Source organism: Nerophis ophidion, linkage group LG22 (assembly GCF_033978795.1).
Source record: "Nerophis ophidion isolate RoL-2023_Sa linkage group LG22, RoL_Noph_v1.0, whole genome shotgun sequence".
NCBI classification, from domain to species: domain Eukaryota; kingdom Metazoa; phylum Chordata; class Actinopteri; order Syngnathiformes; family Syngnathidae; genus Nerophis; species Nerophis ophidion.
This window is the reverse complement of record NC_084632.1, coordinates 42101154-42115334: the sequence shown is the minus strand read 5'-3', so window position 1 is coordinate 42115334 and position 14181 is coordinate 42101154. Positions and strand designations below refer to the sequence as shown.

General features: G+C 36.8%; 1 protein-coding gene across 1 annotated transcript in view; it reads left to right on the top strand.

Moving 5' to 3' along the window:
- Positions 1-14181, top strand: part of LOC133540873 (ankyrin repeat and MYND domain-containing protein 1-like) — a 35789-nt gene that overhangs the window by 6086 nt on the left and 15522 nt on the right. The window contains exons 5-9 of the mRNA XM_061883876.1: positions 989-1205; positions 10481-10639; positions 12031-12291; positions 13405-13601; positions 13690-13861. Of these exons, the coding sequence (XP_061739860.1) occupies positions 989-1205; positions 10481-10639; positions 12031-12291; positions 13405-13601; positions 13690-13861 (1006 nt within the window). The remainder of the gene's footprint in view (positions 1-988; positions 1206-10480; positions 10640-12030; positions 12292-13404; positions 13602-13689; positions 13862-14181) is intronic.

The following is a 14181-nucleotide window of genomic DNA, read 5'->3' as shown; positions in this document are numbered from 1 at the left end:
ATATATACATACATATATACCTATACTGTATATACCTTTATATACATATATACATACATATATACCTATACTGTATATACCTTTATATACATACATATATACCTATACTGTATATACCTTTATATACCGGTTTAGCTCGGTTGGTAGAGTGGCCGTGCCAGCAACTTGAGGGTTGCAGGTTCGATTCCCGCTTCCGCCATCCTAGTCACTGCCGTTGTGTCCTTGGGCAAGACACTTTACCCACCTGCTCCCGGTGCCACCCACACTGGTTTGAATGTAACTTAGATATTGGGTTTCACTATGTAAAGCGCTTTGAGTCACTAGAGAAAAAGCGCTATATAAATATAATTCACATATATACATACATATATACCTATACTGTATATACCTTTATATACATATATACATACATATATACCTATACTGGCTCACCTGCACTGGCTTCCTGTGCACTTAAGATGTGACTTTAAGGTTTTACTACTTACGTATAAAATACTACACGGTCTAGCTCCATCCTATCTTGCCGATTGTATTGTACCATATGTCCCGGCAAGAAATCTGCCTTCAAAGGACTCCGGCTTATTAGTGATTCCCAAAGCCCAAAAAAAGTCTGCTTACACAACAGGCTAATAATGTAAACAGAGTCCTCACTAAATCTCAATAAGTGTGTGCTTGTAACCTCATACACTTATACAGGTACACAACATATCCCAGGCCAGAACAGATTTGTCAATAACAGTACTTCAGCTTCAGAATAAAAAGGAAACTAACTATGTATAAAACAATTTAAATTTAACACTGCACGTTGGTTGATTGCGTCACCGCGTCAAAAATTGCGTCACACGCCACTATTCGGCCTTGCTTTTAACTCATTCCACCGAAGGCCGAATGTGGCTTTTTTTTTGCCATATTCGGCCGAATATATTCGGTTACGATTAATCGGTGCATCCCTAGTTGTAATGTTTATATTTTTTGTGTTTCTCTCAAGACAACAGGCTGAACATTTAGACTGGAATGTTTCAGCAATTCTCTCGTTAGAAAGGGACCAGTTTGGACCCAAAGGAGCCTTGGAAGTGGCATCCGAGCTGTTGATCCACCAGGCTGCCAGAGGAGAGAGACAGGATGTTTTGAAGATTCTCACCGATGGCATTATCCACCCTGATGTGGCGGATTTCCAGGGACAAACTGCACTCATAGCTGCCACGGTAAAAACACCTACAATATTTTTTCGGACTATAAGTGGCAGTTTTTTTCATAGTTTGGTGCGACTTATACTCAGGAGCGACTTATGTGTAAAATTATTAACACATTACCGTAAAATATCAAATAATATTATTTAGCTCATTCATGTAAGAGACTAGACGTATAAGATTTCATGGGATTTATGGATTAGGAGTGAGAGATAGTTTGGTAAAGGTATAGCATGTTCTATATGTTATAGTTATTTGAATGACTCTTATCATAATATGTTAGGTTAACATAGCAGGCACCTTCTCAGTTGTGAAGTGAAGTGAATTATATTTATATAGCGCTTTTCTCTAGTATGTGATAATCAAACACGCTGGAATGAAAAAAGTATATACCATATTTTTTGGACTATAAGTCAGTTTTTTTCATAGTTCGGCCAGAGGTGCGACTTTATTATTATTACTAACACATTACCGTAAAATATAAAATAATATTATTTAGCTCATTCATGTAAGAGACTAGACGTATAAGATTTCATGGGATTTATGGATTAGGAGTGAGAGACTGTTTGGTAAAAGTATAGCATGTTCTATATTTTATAGTTATTTGAATGACTCTTATCATAATATGTTAGGTTAACATAGCAGGCACCTTCTCAGTTGTGAAGTGAAGTGAATTATATTTATATAGCGCTTTACTCTAGTATGTGATAATCAAACACGCTGGAATGAAAAGAGTATATACCATATTTTTTGGACTATAAGTGGCAGTTTTTTTCATAGTTTGGCCGGGGGTGCGACTTATACTCAGGAGCGACTTATGTGTGAAATTATTAACACATTACCGTAAAATATCAAATAATATTATTTAGCTCATTCACGTAAGAGACTAGACGTATAAGATTTCATGGGATTTATGGATTAGGAGTGAGAGACTGTTTGGTAAAGGTATAGCATGTTCTATATGTTATAGTTATTTGAATGACTCTTACCATAATATGTTAGCTTAACATAGCAGGCACCTTCTCAGTTGTGAAGTGAAGTGAATTATATTTATATAGCGCTTTTTCTCTAGTATGTGATGATCAAACACTCTAGAATGAAAAGAGTATATACCATATTTTTTGGACTATAAGTCAGTTTTTTTCATAGTTAGGCCAGAGGTGCGACTATTATTATTACTAACACATTACCGTAAAATATAAAATAATATTATTTAGCTCATTCACGTAAGAGACTAGACGTATAAGATTTCATGGGATTTATGGATTAGGAGTGAGAGACTGTTTGGTAAAGGTATAGCATGTTCTATATGTTAGTTATTTGAATGACTCTTACCATAATATGTTAGGTTAACATAGCAGGCACCTTCTCAGTTGTGAAGTGAATTATATTTATATAGCGCTTTTTCTCTAGTATGTGATGATCAAACACTCTAGAATGAAAAGAGTATATACCATATTTTTTGGACTATAAGTCAGTTTTTTTCATAGTTCGGCCAGAGGTGCGACTTTATTATTATTACTAACACATTACCGTAAAATATAAAATAATATTATTTAGCTCATTCACGTAAGAGACTAGACGTATAAGATTTCATGGGATTTACGGATTAGGAGTGAGAGATAGTTTGGTAAAGGTATAGCATGTTCTATATGTTATAGTTATTTGAATGACTCTTACCATAATATGTTAGGTTAACATAGCAGGCACCTTCTCAGTTGTGAAGTGAAGTGAATTATATTTATATAGCGCTTTTCTCTAGTATGTGATAATCAAACACGCTGGAATGAAAAGAGTATATACCATATTTTTTGGACTATAAGTCAGTTTTTTTCATAGTTCGGCCAGAGGTGCGACTTTATTATTATTACTAACACATTACCGTAAAATATAAAATAATATTATTTAGCTCATTCATGTAAGAGACTAGACGTATAAGATTTCATGGGATTTATGGATTAGGAGTGAGAGATAGTTTGGTAAAGGTATAGCATGTTCTATATGTTATAGTTATTTGAATGACTCTTACCATAATATGTTAGGTTAACATAGCAGGCACCTTCTCAGTTGTGAAGTGAATTATATTTATATAGCGCTTTTTCTCTAGTATGTGATGATCAAACACTCTAGAATGAAAAGAGTATATACCATATTTTTTGGACTATAAGTCAGTTTTTTTCATAGTTCGGCCAGAGGTGCGACTTTATTATTATTACTAACACATTACCGTAAAATATAAAATAATATTATTTAGCTCATTCACGTAAGAGACTAGAAGTATAAGATTTCATGGGATTTATGGATTAGGAGTGAGAGACTGTTTGGTAAAAGTATAGCATGTTTTATATTTTATAGTTATTTGAATGACTCTTACCATAATATGTTAGCTTAACATAGCAGGCACCTTCTCAGTTGTGAAGTGAAGTGAATTATATTTATATAGCGCTTTTCTCTAGTATGTGATAATCAAACACGCTGGAATGAAAAGAGTATATACCATATTTTTTGGATTATAAATCCGTTTTTTTCATAATTTGGCCAGGGGTGCGACTTTATTATTATTACTAACACATTACCGTAAAATATCAAATAATAATATTTAGCTCATTCATGTAAGAGACTAGACGTATAAGATTTCATGGGATTTATGGATTAGGAGTGAGAGACTGTTTGGTAAAAGTATAGCATGTTCTATATTTTATAGTTATTTGAATGACTCTTACCATAATATGTTAGCTTAACATAGCAGGCACCTTCTCAGTTGTGAAGTGAGGAGAATTATATTTATATAGCGCTTTTTCTCTAGTATGTGATGATCAAACACTCTAGAATGAAAAGAGTATATACCATATTTTTTGGACTATAAGTCAGTTTTTTTCATAGTTCGGCCAGAGGTGCGACTTTATTATTATTACTAACACATTACCGTAAAATATAAAATAATAATATTTAGCTCATTCACGTAAGAGACTAGAAGTATAAGATTTCATGGGATTTATGGATTAGGAGTGAGAGACTGTTTGGTAAAAGTATAGCATGTTTTATATTTTATAGTTATTTGAATGACTCTTACCATAATATGTTAGCTTAACATAGCAGGCACCTTCTCAGTTGTGAAGTGAAGTGAATTATATTTATATAGCGCTTTTCTCTAGTATGTGATAATCAAACACGCTGGAATGAAAAGAGTATATACCATATTTTTTGGACTATAAGTCAGTTTTTTTCATAGTTCGGCCAGAGGTGCGACTTTATTATTATTACTAACACATTACCGTAAAATATAAAATAATATTATCTAGCTCATTCACGTAAGAGACTAGACGTATAAGATTTCATGGGATTTATGGATTAGGAGTGAGAGATAGTTTGGTAAAGGTATAGCATGTTCTATATGTTATAGTTATTTGAATGACTCTTACCATAATATGTTAGGTTAACATAGCAGGCACCTTCTCAGTTGTGAAGTGAGGAGAATTATATTTATATAGCGCTTTTTCTCTAGTATGTGATGATCAAACACTCTAGAATGAAAAGAGTATATACCATATTTTTTGGACTATAAGTCAGTTTTTTTCATAGTTCGGCCAGAGGTGCGACTTTTATTATTACTAACACATTACCGTAAAATATAAAATAATATTATTTAGCTCATTCACGTAAGAGACTAGACGTATAAGATTTCATGGGATTTATGGATTAGGAGTGAGAGACTGTTTGGTAAAGGTATAGCATGTTCTATATGTTAGTTATTTGAATGACTCTTACCATAATATGTTAGGTTAACATAGCAGGCACCTTCTCAGTTGTGAAGTGAATTATATTTATATAGCGCTTTTTCTCTAGTATGTGATGATCAAACACTCTAGAATGAAAAGAGTATATACCATATTTTTTGGACTATAAGTCAGTTTTTTTCATAGTTCGGCCAGAGGTGCGACTTTATTATTATTACTAACACATTACCGTAAAATATAAAATAATATTATTTAGCTCATTCACGTAAGAGACTAGACGTATAAGATTTCATGGGATTTACGGATTAGGAGTGAGAGATAGTTTGGTAAAGGTATAGCATGTTCTATATGTTATAGTTATTTGAATGACTCTTACCATAATATGTTAGGTTAACATAGCAGGCACCTTCTCAGTTGTGAAGTGAAGTGAATTATATTTATATAGCGCTTTTCTCTAGTATGTGATAATCAAACACGCTGGAATGAAAAGAGTATATACCATATTTTTTGGACTATAAGTCAGTTTTTTTCATAGTTCGGCCAGAGGTGCGACTTTATTATTATTACTAACACATTACCGTAAAATATAAAATAATATTATTTAGCTCATTCATGTAAGAGACTAGACGTATAAGATTTCATGGGATTTATGGATTAGGAGTGAGAGATAGTTTGGTAAAGGTATAGCATGTTCTATATGTTATAGTTATTTGAATGACTCTTACCATAATATGTTAGGTTAACATAGCAGGCACCTTCTCAGTTGTGAAGTGAATTATATTTATATAGCGCTTTTTCTCTAGTATGTGATGATCAAACACTCTAGAATGAAAAGAGTATATACCATATTTTTTGGACTATAAGTCAGTTTTTTTCATAGTTCGGCCAGAGGTGCGACTTTATTATTATTACTAACACATTACCGTAAAATATAAAATAATATTATTTAGCTCATTCACGTAAGAGACTAGAAGTATAAGATTTCATGGGATTTATGGATTAGGAGTGAGAGACTGTTTGGTAAAAGTATAGCATGTTTTATATTTTATAGTTATTTGAATGACTCTTACCATAATATGTTAGCTTAACATAGCAGGCACCTTCTCAGTTGTGAAGTGAAGTGAATTATATTTATATAGCGCTTTTCTCTAGTATGTGATAATCAAACACGCTGGAATGAAAAGAGTATATACCATATTTTTTGGATTATAAATCCGTTTTTTTCATAATTTGGCCAGGGGTGCGACTTTATTATTATTACTAACACATTACCGTAAAATATCAAATAATAATATTTAGCTCATTCATGTAAGAGACTAGACGTATAAGATTTCATGGGATTTATGGATTAGGAGTGAGAGACTGTTTGGTAAAAGTATAGCATGTTCTATATTTTATAGTTATTTGAATGACTCTTACCATAATATGTTAGCTTAACATAGCAGGCACCTTCTCAGTTGTGAAGTGAGGAGAATTATATTTATATAGCGCTTTTTCTCTAGTATGTGATGATCAAACACTCTAGAATGAAAAGAGTATATACCATATTTTTTGGACTATAAGTCAGTTTTTTTCATAGTTCGGCCAGAGGTGCGACTTTATTATTATTACTAACACATTACCGTAAAATATAAAATAATAATATTTAGCTCATTCACGTAAGAGACTAGAAGTATAAGATTTCATGGGATTTATGGATTAGGAGTGAGAGACTGTTTGGTAAAAGTATAGCATGTTTTATATTTTATAGTTATTTGAATGACTCTTACCATAATATGTTAGCTTAACATAGCAGGCACCTTCTCAGTTGTGAAGTGAAGTGAATTATATTTATATAGCGCTTTTCTCTAGTATGTGATAATCAAACACGCTGGAATGAAAAGAGTATATACCATATTTTTTGGACTATAAGTCAGTTTTTTTCATAGTTCGGCCAGAGGTGCGACTTTATTATTATTACTAACACATTACCGTAAAATATAAAATAATATTATCTAGCTCATTCACGTAAGAGACTAGACGTATAAGATTTCATGGGATTTATGGATTAGGAGTGAGAGATAGTTTGGTAAAGGTATAGCATGTTCTATATGTTATAGTTATTTGAATGACTCTTACCATAATATGTTAGGTTAACATAGCAGGCACCTTCTCAGTTGTGAAGTGAGGAGAATTATATTTATATAGCGCTTTTTCTCTAGTATGTGATGATCAAACACTCTAGAATGAAAAGAGTATATACCATATTTTTTGGACTATAAGTCAGTTTTTTTCATAGTTCGGCCAGAGGTGCGACTTTATTATTATTATTAACACATTACCGTAAAATATAAAATAATATTATCTAGCTCATTCACGTAAGAGACTAGACGTATAAGATTTCATGGGATTTATGGATTAGGAGTGAGAGATAGTTTGGTAAAAGTATAGCATGTTCTATGTGTTATAGTTATTTGAATGACTCTTACCATAATATGTTAGCTTAACATACCAGGCCTCTTCCCAGTTGGTTATTTATGCCGGTGTTTTTCAACCACTGTGTCGCGGCACACTAGTGTACCGTGAGATATTGTTTGGTGTGCCGTGGGAAATTATGTAGTTTTACCTAATCGGGTTAAAAATATTCTTTGCAAACCAGTGATTATTGTCCGTGCGGTCAAGAGATCGGCGGCCGGTAGCTAATTGCTTTGTAGACGTCAGGAAGATGATTTGTCGTGATCACAATATGCAGAGGACAGCGGGAGGCAGCGTGCAGGTGAAAAGGTATCTAATGCTTAAACCAAAAATAAACAAAAGGCATTGAAGTTTGGGGATAGCTATGCAAAACGAAACTAAAACTGAACTGGCTGCAAAGTAAGCAAAAACAGAATGCTGGACGACAGCAAAGACTTACAGGGGCGGCATGGCGTAGTGGGTAGAGCGGCCGTGCCAGAAACCTGAGGGTTGCAGGTTCGCTTCCCACCTATTGACATCCAAAATTGCTGCTGTTGTGTCCTTGGGCAGGACACTTCACCCTTGCCCCCGGTGCCGCTCACACCGGTGAATGAATGATTGGTGGTGGTCGGAGGGGCCGTAGGCGCAAACTGGCAGCCACGCTTCCGTCAGCCTACCCCAGGGCAGCTGTGGCTACAAATGTAGCTTACCACCACCAGGTGTGAATGAATGATGGGTTCCCACTGCTCTGTGAGCGCTTTGAGTGTCTAACAATAGGAAAGTGCGATATAAATCTAATCCATTATTATTATTATTATTATTATTATTATTATTATTATTATTATTATTACAGTGCGTGGAGCAGATGGCGTCCACAAAGTACATCCGTACATGACATGGCAATCAAAAACAAAATAGGAGTGCCAGGCCAGAACTAAAACACTACACACAGGAAAACACCAAAAAAGTCCAAATAAGTCACGGCGTGATGTGACAGTACACCAACTTTGAGACAAGAGCTATAGTGATGCATGCTCGGTTATGGTTTAAATTCATATCCGAGAATGACTTTTTACTGTCAATATAGGGTGCTGAGTTTCATATTTTAATGTATTTGCTGGTGATTTGCCTTGGGATTTTTTTCAATGAAAAAAAATGTGCCTCGGCTCAGAAAAGGTTGAAAAACACAGATTTATGCCTCATATAAACTTATTCAGCCTGTTGTTCACTACTCTTTATTTTAAATTGCCTTTCAAATGTCTATTCTTGGTGTTGGGTTTTATCAAATATTTTTCCCCCAAAATGCGACTTACACATGTGAATTATATATTTATATAGCGCTTTTCTCTAGTGACTCAAAGCGCTTTACATAGTGAAACCCAATATCTAAGTTCCATTTAAACCAGTGTGGGTGGCACTGGGAGCAGGTGGGTAAAGTGTCTTGCCCAAGGACACAACGGCAGTGACTAGGATGGCGGAAGCGGGAATCGAACCTGCAACCCTCAAGTTGCTGGCACGGCCGCTCTACCAACCGAGCTACGCCGCCACTACCATCAGTGTGACTTATATGGTTTTTTTCCTTCTTTATTCTGCATTTTCGGCAGGTGCGACTTATACTCCGGAAAATCCGGTATTTTGTTCACTCATGAACAGGGGCGTCAAAGTGGGGGGATAAGTTAGAAAGTCGGGGTGTGGTGGGTTAGGAGGGCTGGGCTTTTGTGAAGTTTGAAAACATTTTTTATTTTGGTTTAGCGCTTTTTAGAATACGCAAAGACCAGGGGTGTCCAAACTTTTTCCACAGAGGGCCACACACGGAAAAATTTAAGCATGCAGGGGCCATTTTGATATTTTTCATTTTGAAACCATAACAAAATATATGGATTTTTTTTTTTTTATCATTAGAGCTCCTGGGGAGCATAGAGGGTGTGCGCCACTAAAACGTTAAAAATAAGTCAAATTATTATTTTTTTTTACTTAATACTTACAGTAAATCTCTATATCAACTTGAGGTTGGAAGAAAACACAGACAAAACTGCTTGTGACTTCCGGTAGGAATGTCAGAGAGACATGAAACAAAAAACACTATGTAGGTCTCACTTAGACCTACATTTTAATAATTAACATACTTTAGCAAAAATCAACAGGAAGTTTGATATTTTCACTTCAATACAACAACTGCATTACTTTCACAATGCATTAGATTCTCAAAATAGTGGCTCCAAGGCGTCTTCTAACGCTTATCCGGCCGTGGGTCTCGGGGGCAGCAGCCAAAGGTGGATCGGACCAACACTGCTTGCAGCTTTAATTTTACTTGTTTTGAAAAGTCTTGACAAGCCAAATTTTTATCATTAGAGCTCCTGGGGAGCATAGAGGGTGTGCGCCACTAAAATGTTAAAAATAAGTCAAATTATTATTTTTTTTTTACTTAATACTTACAGTAAATCTCTATATCAACTTGAGGTTGGAAGAAAACAGACAAAACTGCTTGTAACTTCCGGTAGGAATGTCAGAGAGACATGAAACAAAAAACACTATGTAGGTCTCACTTAGACCTACATTTTAATAATTAACATACTTTAGCAAAAATCAACAGGAAGTTTGATATTTTCACTTCAATACAACAACTGCATTACTTTCACAATGCATTAGATTCTCAAAATAGTGGCTCCAAGGCGTCTTCTAACGCTTATCCGGCCGTGGGTCTCGGGGGCAGCAGCCAAAGGCGGACCCGACCAACGCTGCTTGCAGTTTTAATTTTACTTGTTTTGAAAAGTCTTGACAAGCCAAATTTTCTCGTTCTATTGGCAGATAATTTTGCTTAGTTTAAGTAAAATACCCCTCATTTTTGAATTTTTTTCCCTTGTTTTTGAACACTGACTTTTTGCAGTGTGTAAACTTATATAAGCCTGGCTTGTTCAATGCAAAACTTGTTTGGGTCCCTATTAAAAGGTGGATTTGTTCAACCTTGGCCCGCGGCTTTGTTCAGTTTTACATTTTGGCCCACTCTGTATTTGAGTTTGACACCCCTGCAGTAATCGGTGCTCATGAACGGTTATTTAAACTTGGATTGTTATTTGTTGTCACGTGCAGATGGGCTAAGTTTGCCATGTTGTTTTTCAGGTCAACTGCCACAATGATGTAATCCAGCTGTTGTTGGACATGGGCGCCGACATCGACAAGCTGAATAACGAGGGGATGTCGGCCTTAGCTGTGTGTCACGTTCTCTACTATCCCTTTCAGTCTCTCTGCACGCTTGCCGGACTTACACCCGCAGCTCAGGTAAGACTCTACCTTCAGTTTTCTTTCAATCCAGTACGCTCATAAACATTATGTTGTGGCAGTATGCTAAATTAGCACCTTTTATTTTTTTCAAAATCTACACTAGAAACTAAAGATGTCCGATAATGTGGGGCTGCCGATATTATCGGCCGATAAATGCTTTAAAATGTAACATCGGAATTTATCGGAATCGGTTTCAAAAAGTAAAATGTATGACTTTTTAAAACGCCGCTGTTCGGAGTGGTACACGGACGTAGGGGCGTGCCGGCCCAATCACATAATATCTACGGCTTTTCACACACACCAGTGAATGCAAGGCATACTTGGTCAACAGCCATACAGGTCACACTGAGGGTGGCCGTGTAAACAACTTGAACACTGTTACAAATATGCGCCACACTGTGAATCCACACCGAACAAGAATGTCAAATACTTTTTGGGAGAACATCCGCACCGTAACACAACAGAAAAAATACCCAGAACCCCTTGCAGCACTAACTCTGCTGGGACGCTAAAAATATACACCCCCCGTTGTCATGGCTGTCTTGAGTTTCCAAAACTTTCTACAACTCTTTTTTTTTTTTTTTTTTTTTTTTTTTTTTGTGATATAGTGATTGGAGCACATATTGGCTTTTTTGCCAATATTCGATACTCTTAATTACCTATTCCGATATCAAGCGATACCGATATATACAGTCGTGGGATCAACACATTATTATGCCTCATTTTGTCGTGATGCCCAGCTGGATGCATTAAAAATTGTAACAAGGTTTTCCAAAATAAATCAACTCAAGTTATGGAAAAAAATGCCAATCACAAAGTGCATTATTTTTTTTAACATGCCTCAAAACAGCAGCTTGGAATTTGGGGCTTGCTCTCCCTGAGAGAGCATGAGGAGGTTGAGGTGGGCGGGTGTTGTGGGGTAGGGGGCTGTGGGGGGTGCATATTGTAGCATCCCGGAAGAGTTACTGCTGCAAAGGGTTCTGGGTATTTGTTGTGTTGTGTTACGGTGCGGATGTTCTCCCGAAATATGTTTGTCGTTCTTGTTTGGTGTGGGTTCACAGTGTTGCGCATATTTGTAACAGTGTTAAAGTTGTTTGTACAGCCACCCTCAGTGTGACCTGTATGGCTGTTGACCAAGTATTCGTTGCATTCACAACGCTGTAGATATTATGTGATTGGGCCAGCACGCAAAGGCAGTGCTTTTAAGGTTTATTAGCGCTCCGTACTTCTCCCTACGTCCGTCTACCACTCCGTACGGCGGCATTTTAAAAAGTCATACTCTCACTTTTTGAAACTGATAATTTCCGATATTACATTTTAAAGCATTTATCGGTTCAAATCATTCTTGTACTGATTGTTGTTGGGTTTTTTTACCACTGTGTCATCAGATCGGCCCGGAGGAATCCCCCACAGTGTTCACTTACACTAAGCGATTAAAAAGAAAAGTAAGAACCACAAGTGAGGACAGCAAATCGGAAGAAGACGCAGAAAAGATAACAGATATTCCTGAGGCTGAAGAGAGTGATACGGATGACAATGAAAGCCAAGAAGAACAAATGCAGATTTCCGAATTGTCCGTTCAGGTGAAGGATGAAGACTTCATACTCGGAACTGTGAAGTGGAAAAAATATTCATCCGGGAATGTTGAGGTACAGAGCATGAAATATCCGTTCAATAATTAATTTAACATACCGTATCGCCGTGAATTGCCGCCAGGGCGCTAAGTAATTTAAAACCTCTTCTCACTCCGGCGCTTACCAAAGGCATGCGGTAAAGGTAAGCATGCGCTAATTATTTTAAAAACTCTTCTTACTCTGGCACTTACCAAAGGCATAGATTAAAATTTTGAGTGTGATGTAAGGATACCATCATGAAAAGCACATTTAATTAAAAAAGCGTTATTATGGTCTTACCTTTACTTATAAATGAAGTCCATGGCTCCTTCTGATCAAAAGCATCGATAACTTGCTTATAGAAGTCTTCCTTATCTTTCTTCAGTTTTAAGTCTCTCTGTCTCGATGGAGATCTTCCTTTATTACCTCCTGCTTCGATTGAAAGTCCAGTTTAGAAAACTGCTATCAGTTAGCTCGGCTCCTCATGTGCAGGCGACGACAGAATTATCCTCGGACAACTCCCCCTCCCGCTTTGCACCATGAAGGTTTATTGTATAAATAATACACTGGGTATTTAGGACTGGAACATGCTTTATTTCAGCCCGGTTGTTTACATAGCCAGCATAGGAGTAGTGGTGTTACATCCTAAAAGGTCCGTGGTGCACCCCACCGCGTCATATCCGTTCCCAGCACATATCACGTCACTCGTTGTCACTTCTTCTGCAGCCAAGTAGTCGCAAGAAGGATCACTAGTGCCCTCTACCACCAGGAGGCAGGAGTCATTAAATGACTCATATTTGACACACGCAGCTACGGTATATTAATAAAACATAGCTGCTCACTGTTCTTTTTAGCATATTCAATAGCTTGGACCTTAAATCCTACTGAATTGCTCTTACTCTTCTTCCCTTTTATGCCATTTCAAATTATTGATATCAGCCTCCATTTTGAAAATGATGGCAGGGGAAGTGTCACTCGTGACGTGACGAGTTTGACCCTGTGGAAATTCAAGGCAGGCGCATACTATATACCCGGCGGCAATTCAAGGAAATACGGTAGCCTAAATGCTGTAATGTTTTTATGCAACTGTCTATTCTTCTAGCCACACCCGTGCGTTGATTTCCATACCTATATGCCGTTTACTTGTAGCTTTCCTTGCAGCAAGATAGTAGCCAGAACCTGACTGCAGAACATTCCTTTACCTCTACCAGTTCCGTGTACAGCTTCAACGTGGAAATCACGGAGGAAGTTTTGCAGCACGCAGCTGAAGCTCTGAGTCACACCGGCTTCAATCAGCGCTGTGCCACTCAGGAGACCGTACGTAAAATGGCTTCTATGAAGTTTATGTAAGTCACATCAGAAACGTTCCACGTATTTTCCGTTTTTTTGCCCTTTTGTGGATTCAATTTAAATGCATTGTGTTTGTTTGAGCAGGCACCGTGTCCGTTTGACCACCATGAATCTGCTTTTGGATCAGGGAGCCGACCCCAATATATGCAGAGTGCCCTTACCTGTCCTCTTTTTGGCCATTATGGCAGCAGATACTGAGATTGTCAAGAAACTTCTACTCTCTGGAGCGCGGACGGATATATGTCTCCCACCAAAGGTGGCCTTCCAGCAATTTCCCGTCTTTAAAATATATTTACTTTCACAAATATTATATTTGTTTATTGTTGTTGCACATTGAGGTCAATCTACCAATCAATCAATCAGTCCATGTTTACTTATATAGTCCTAAATCACGAGTGTCTCAAAGGGCTGCACAAGCCACAACGACATCCTCGTTGTACAAACCCTGTTTCCATATGAGTTGGGAAATTGTGTTAGATGTAAATATAAACAGAATACAATGATTTGCAAATCCTTTTCAACCCATATTCAGTTGAATGCACTACAAAGACAACATATTTGATGTTCAAACTCATA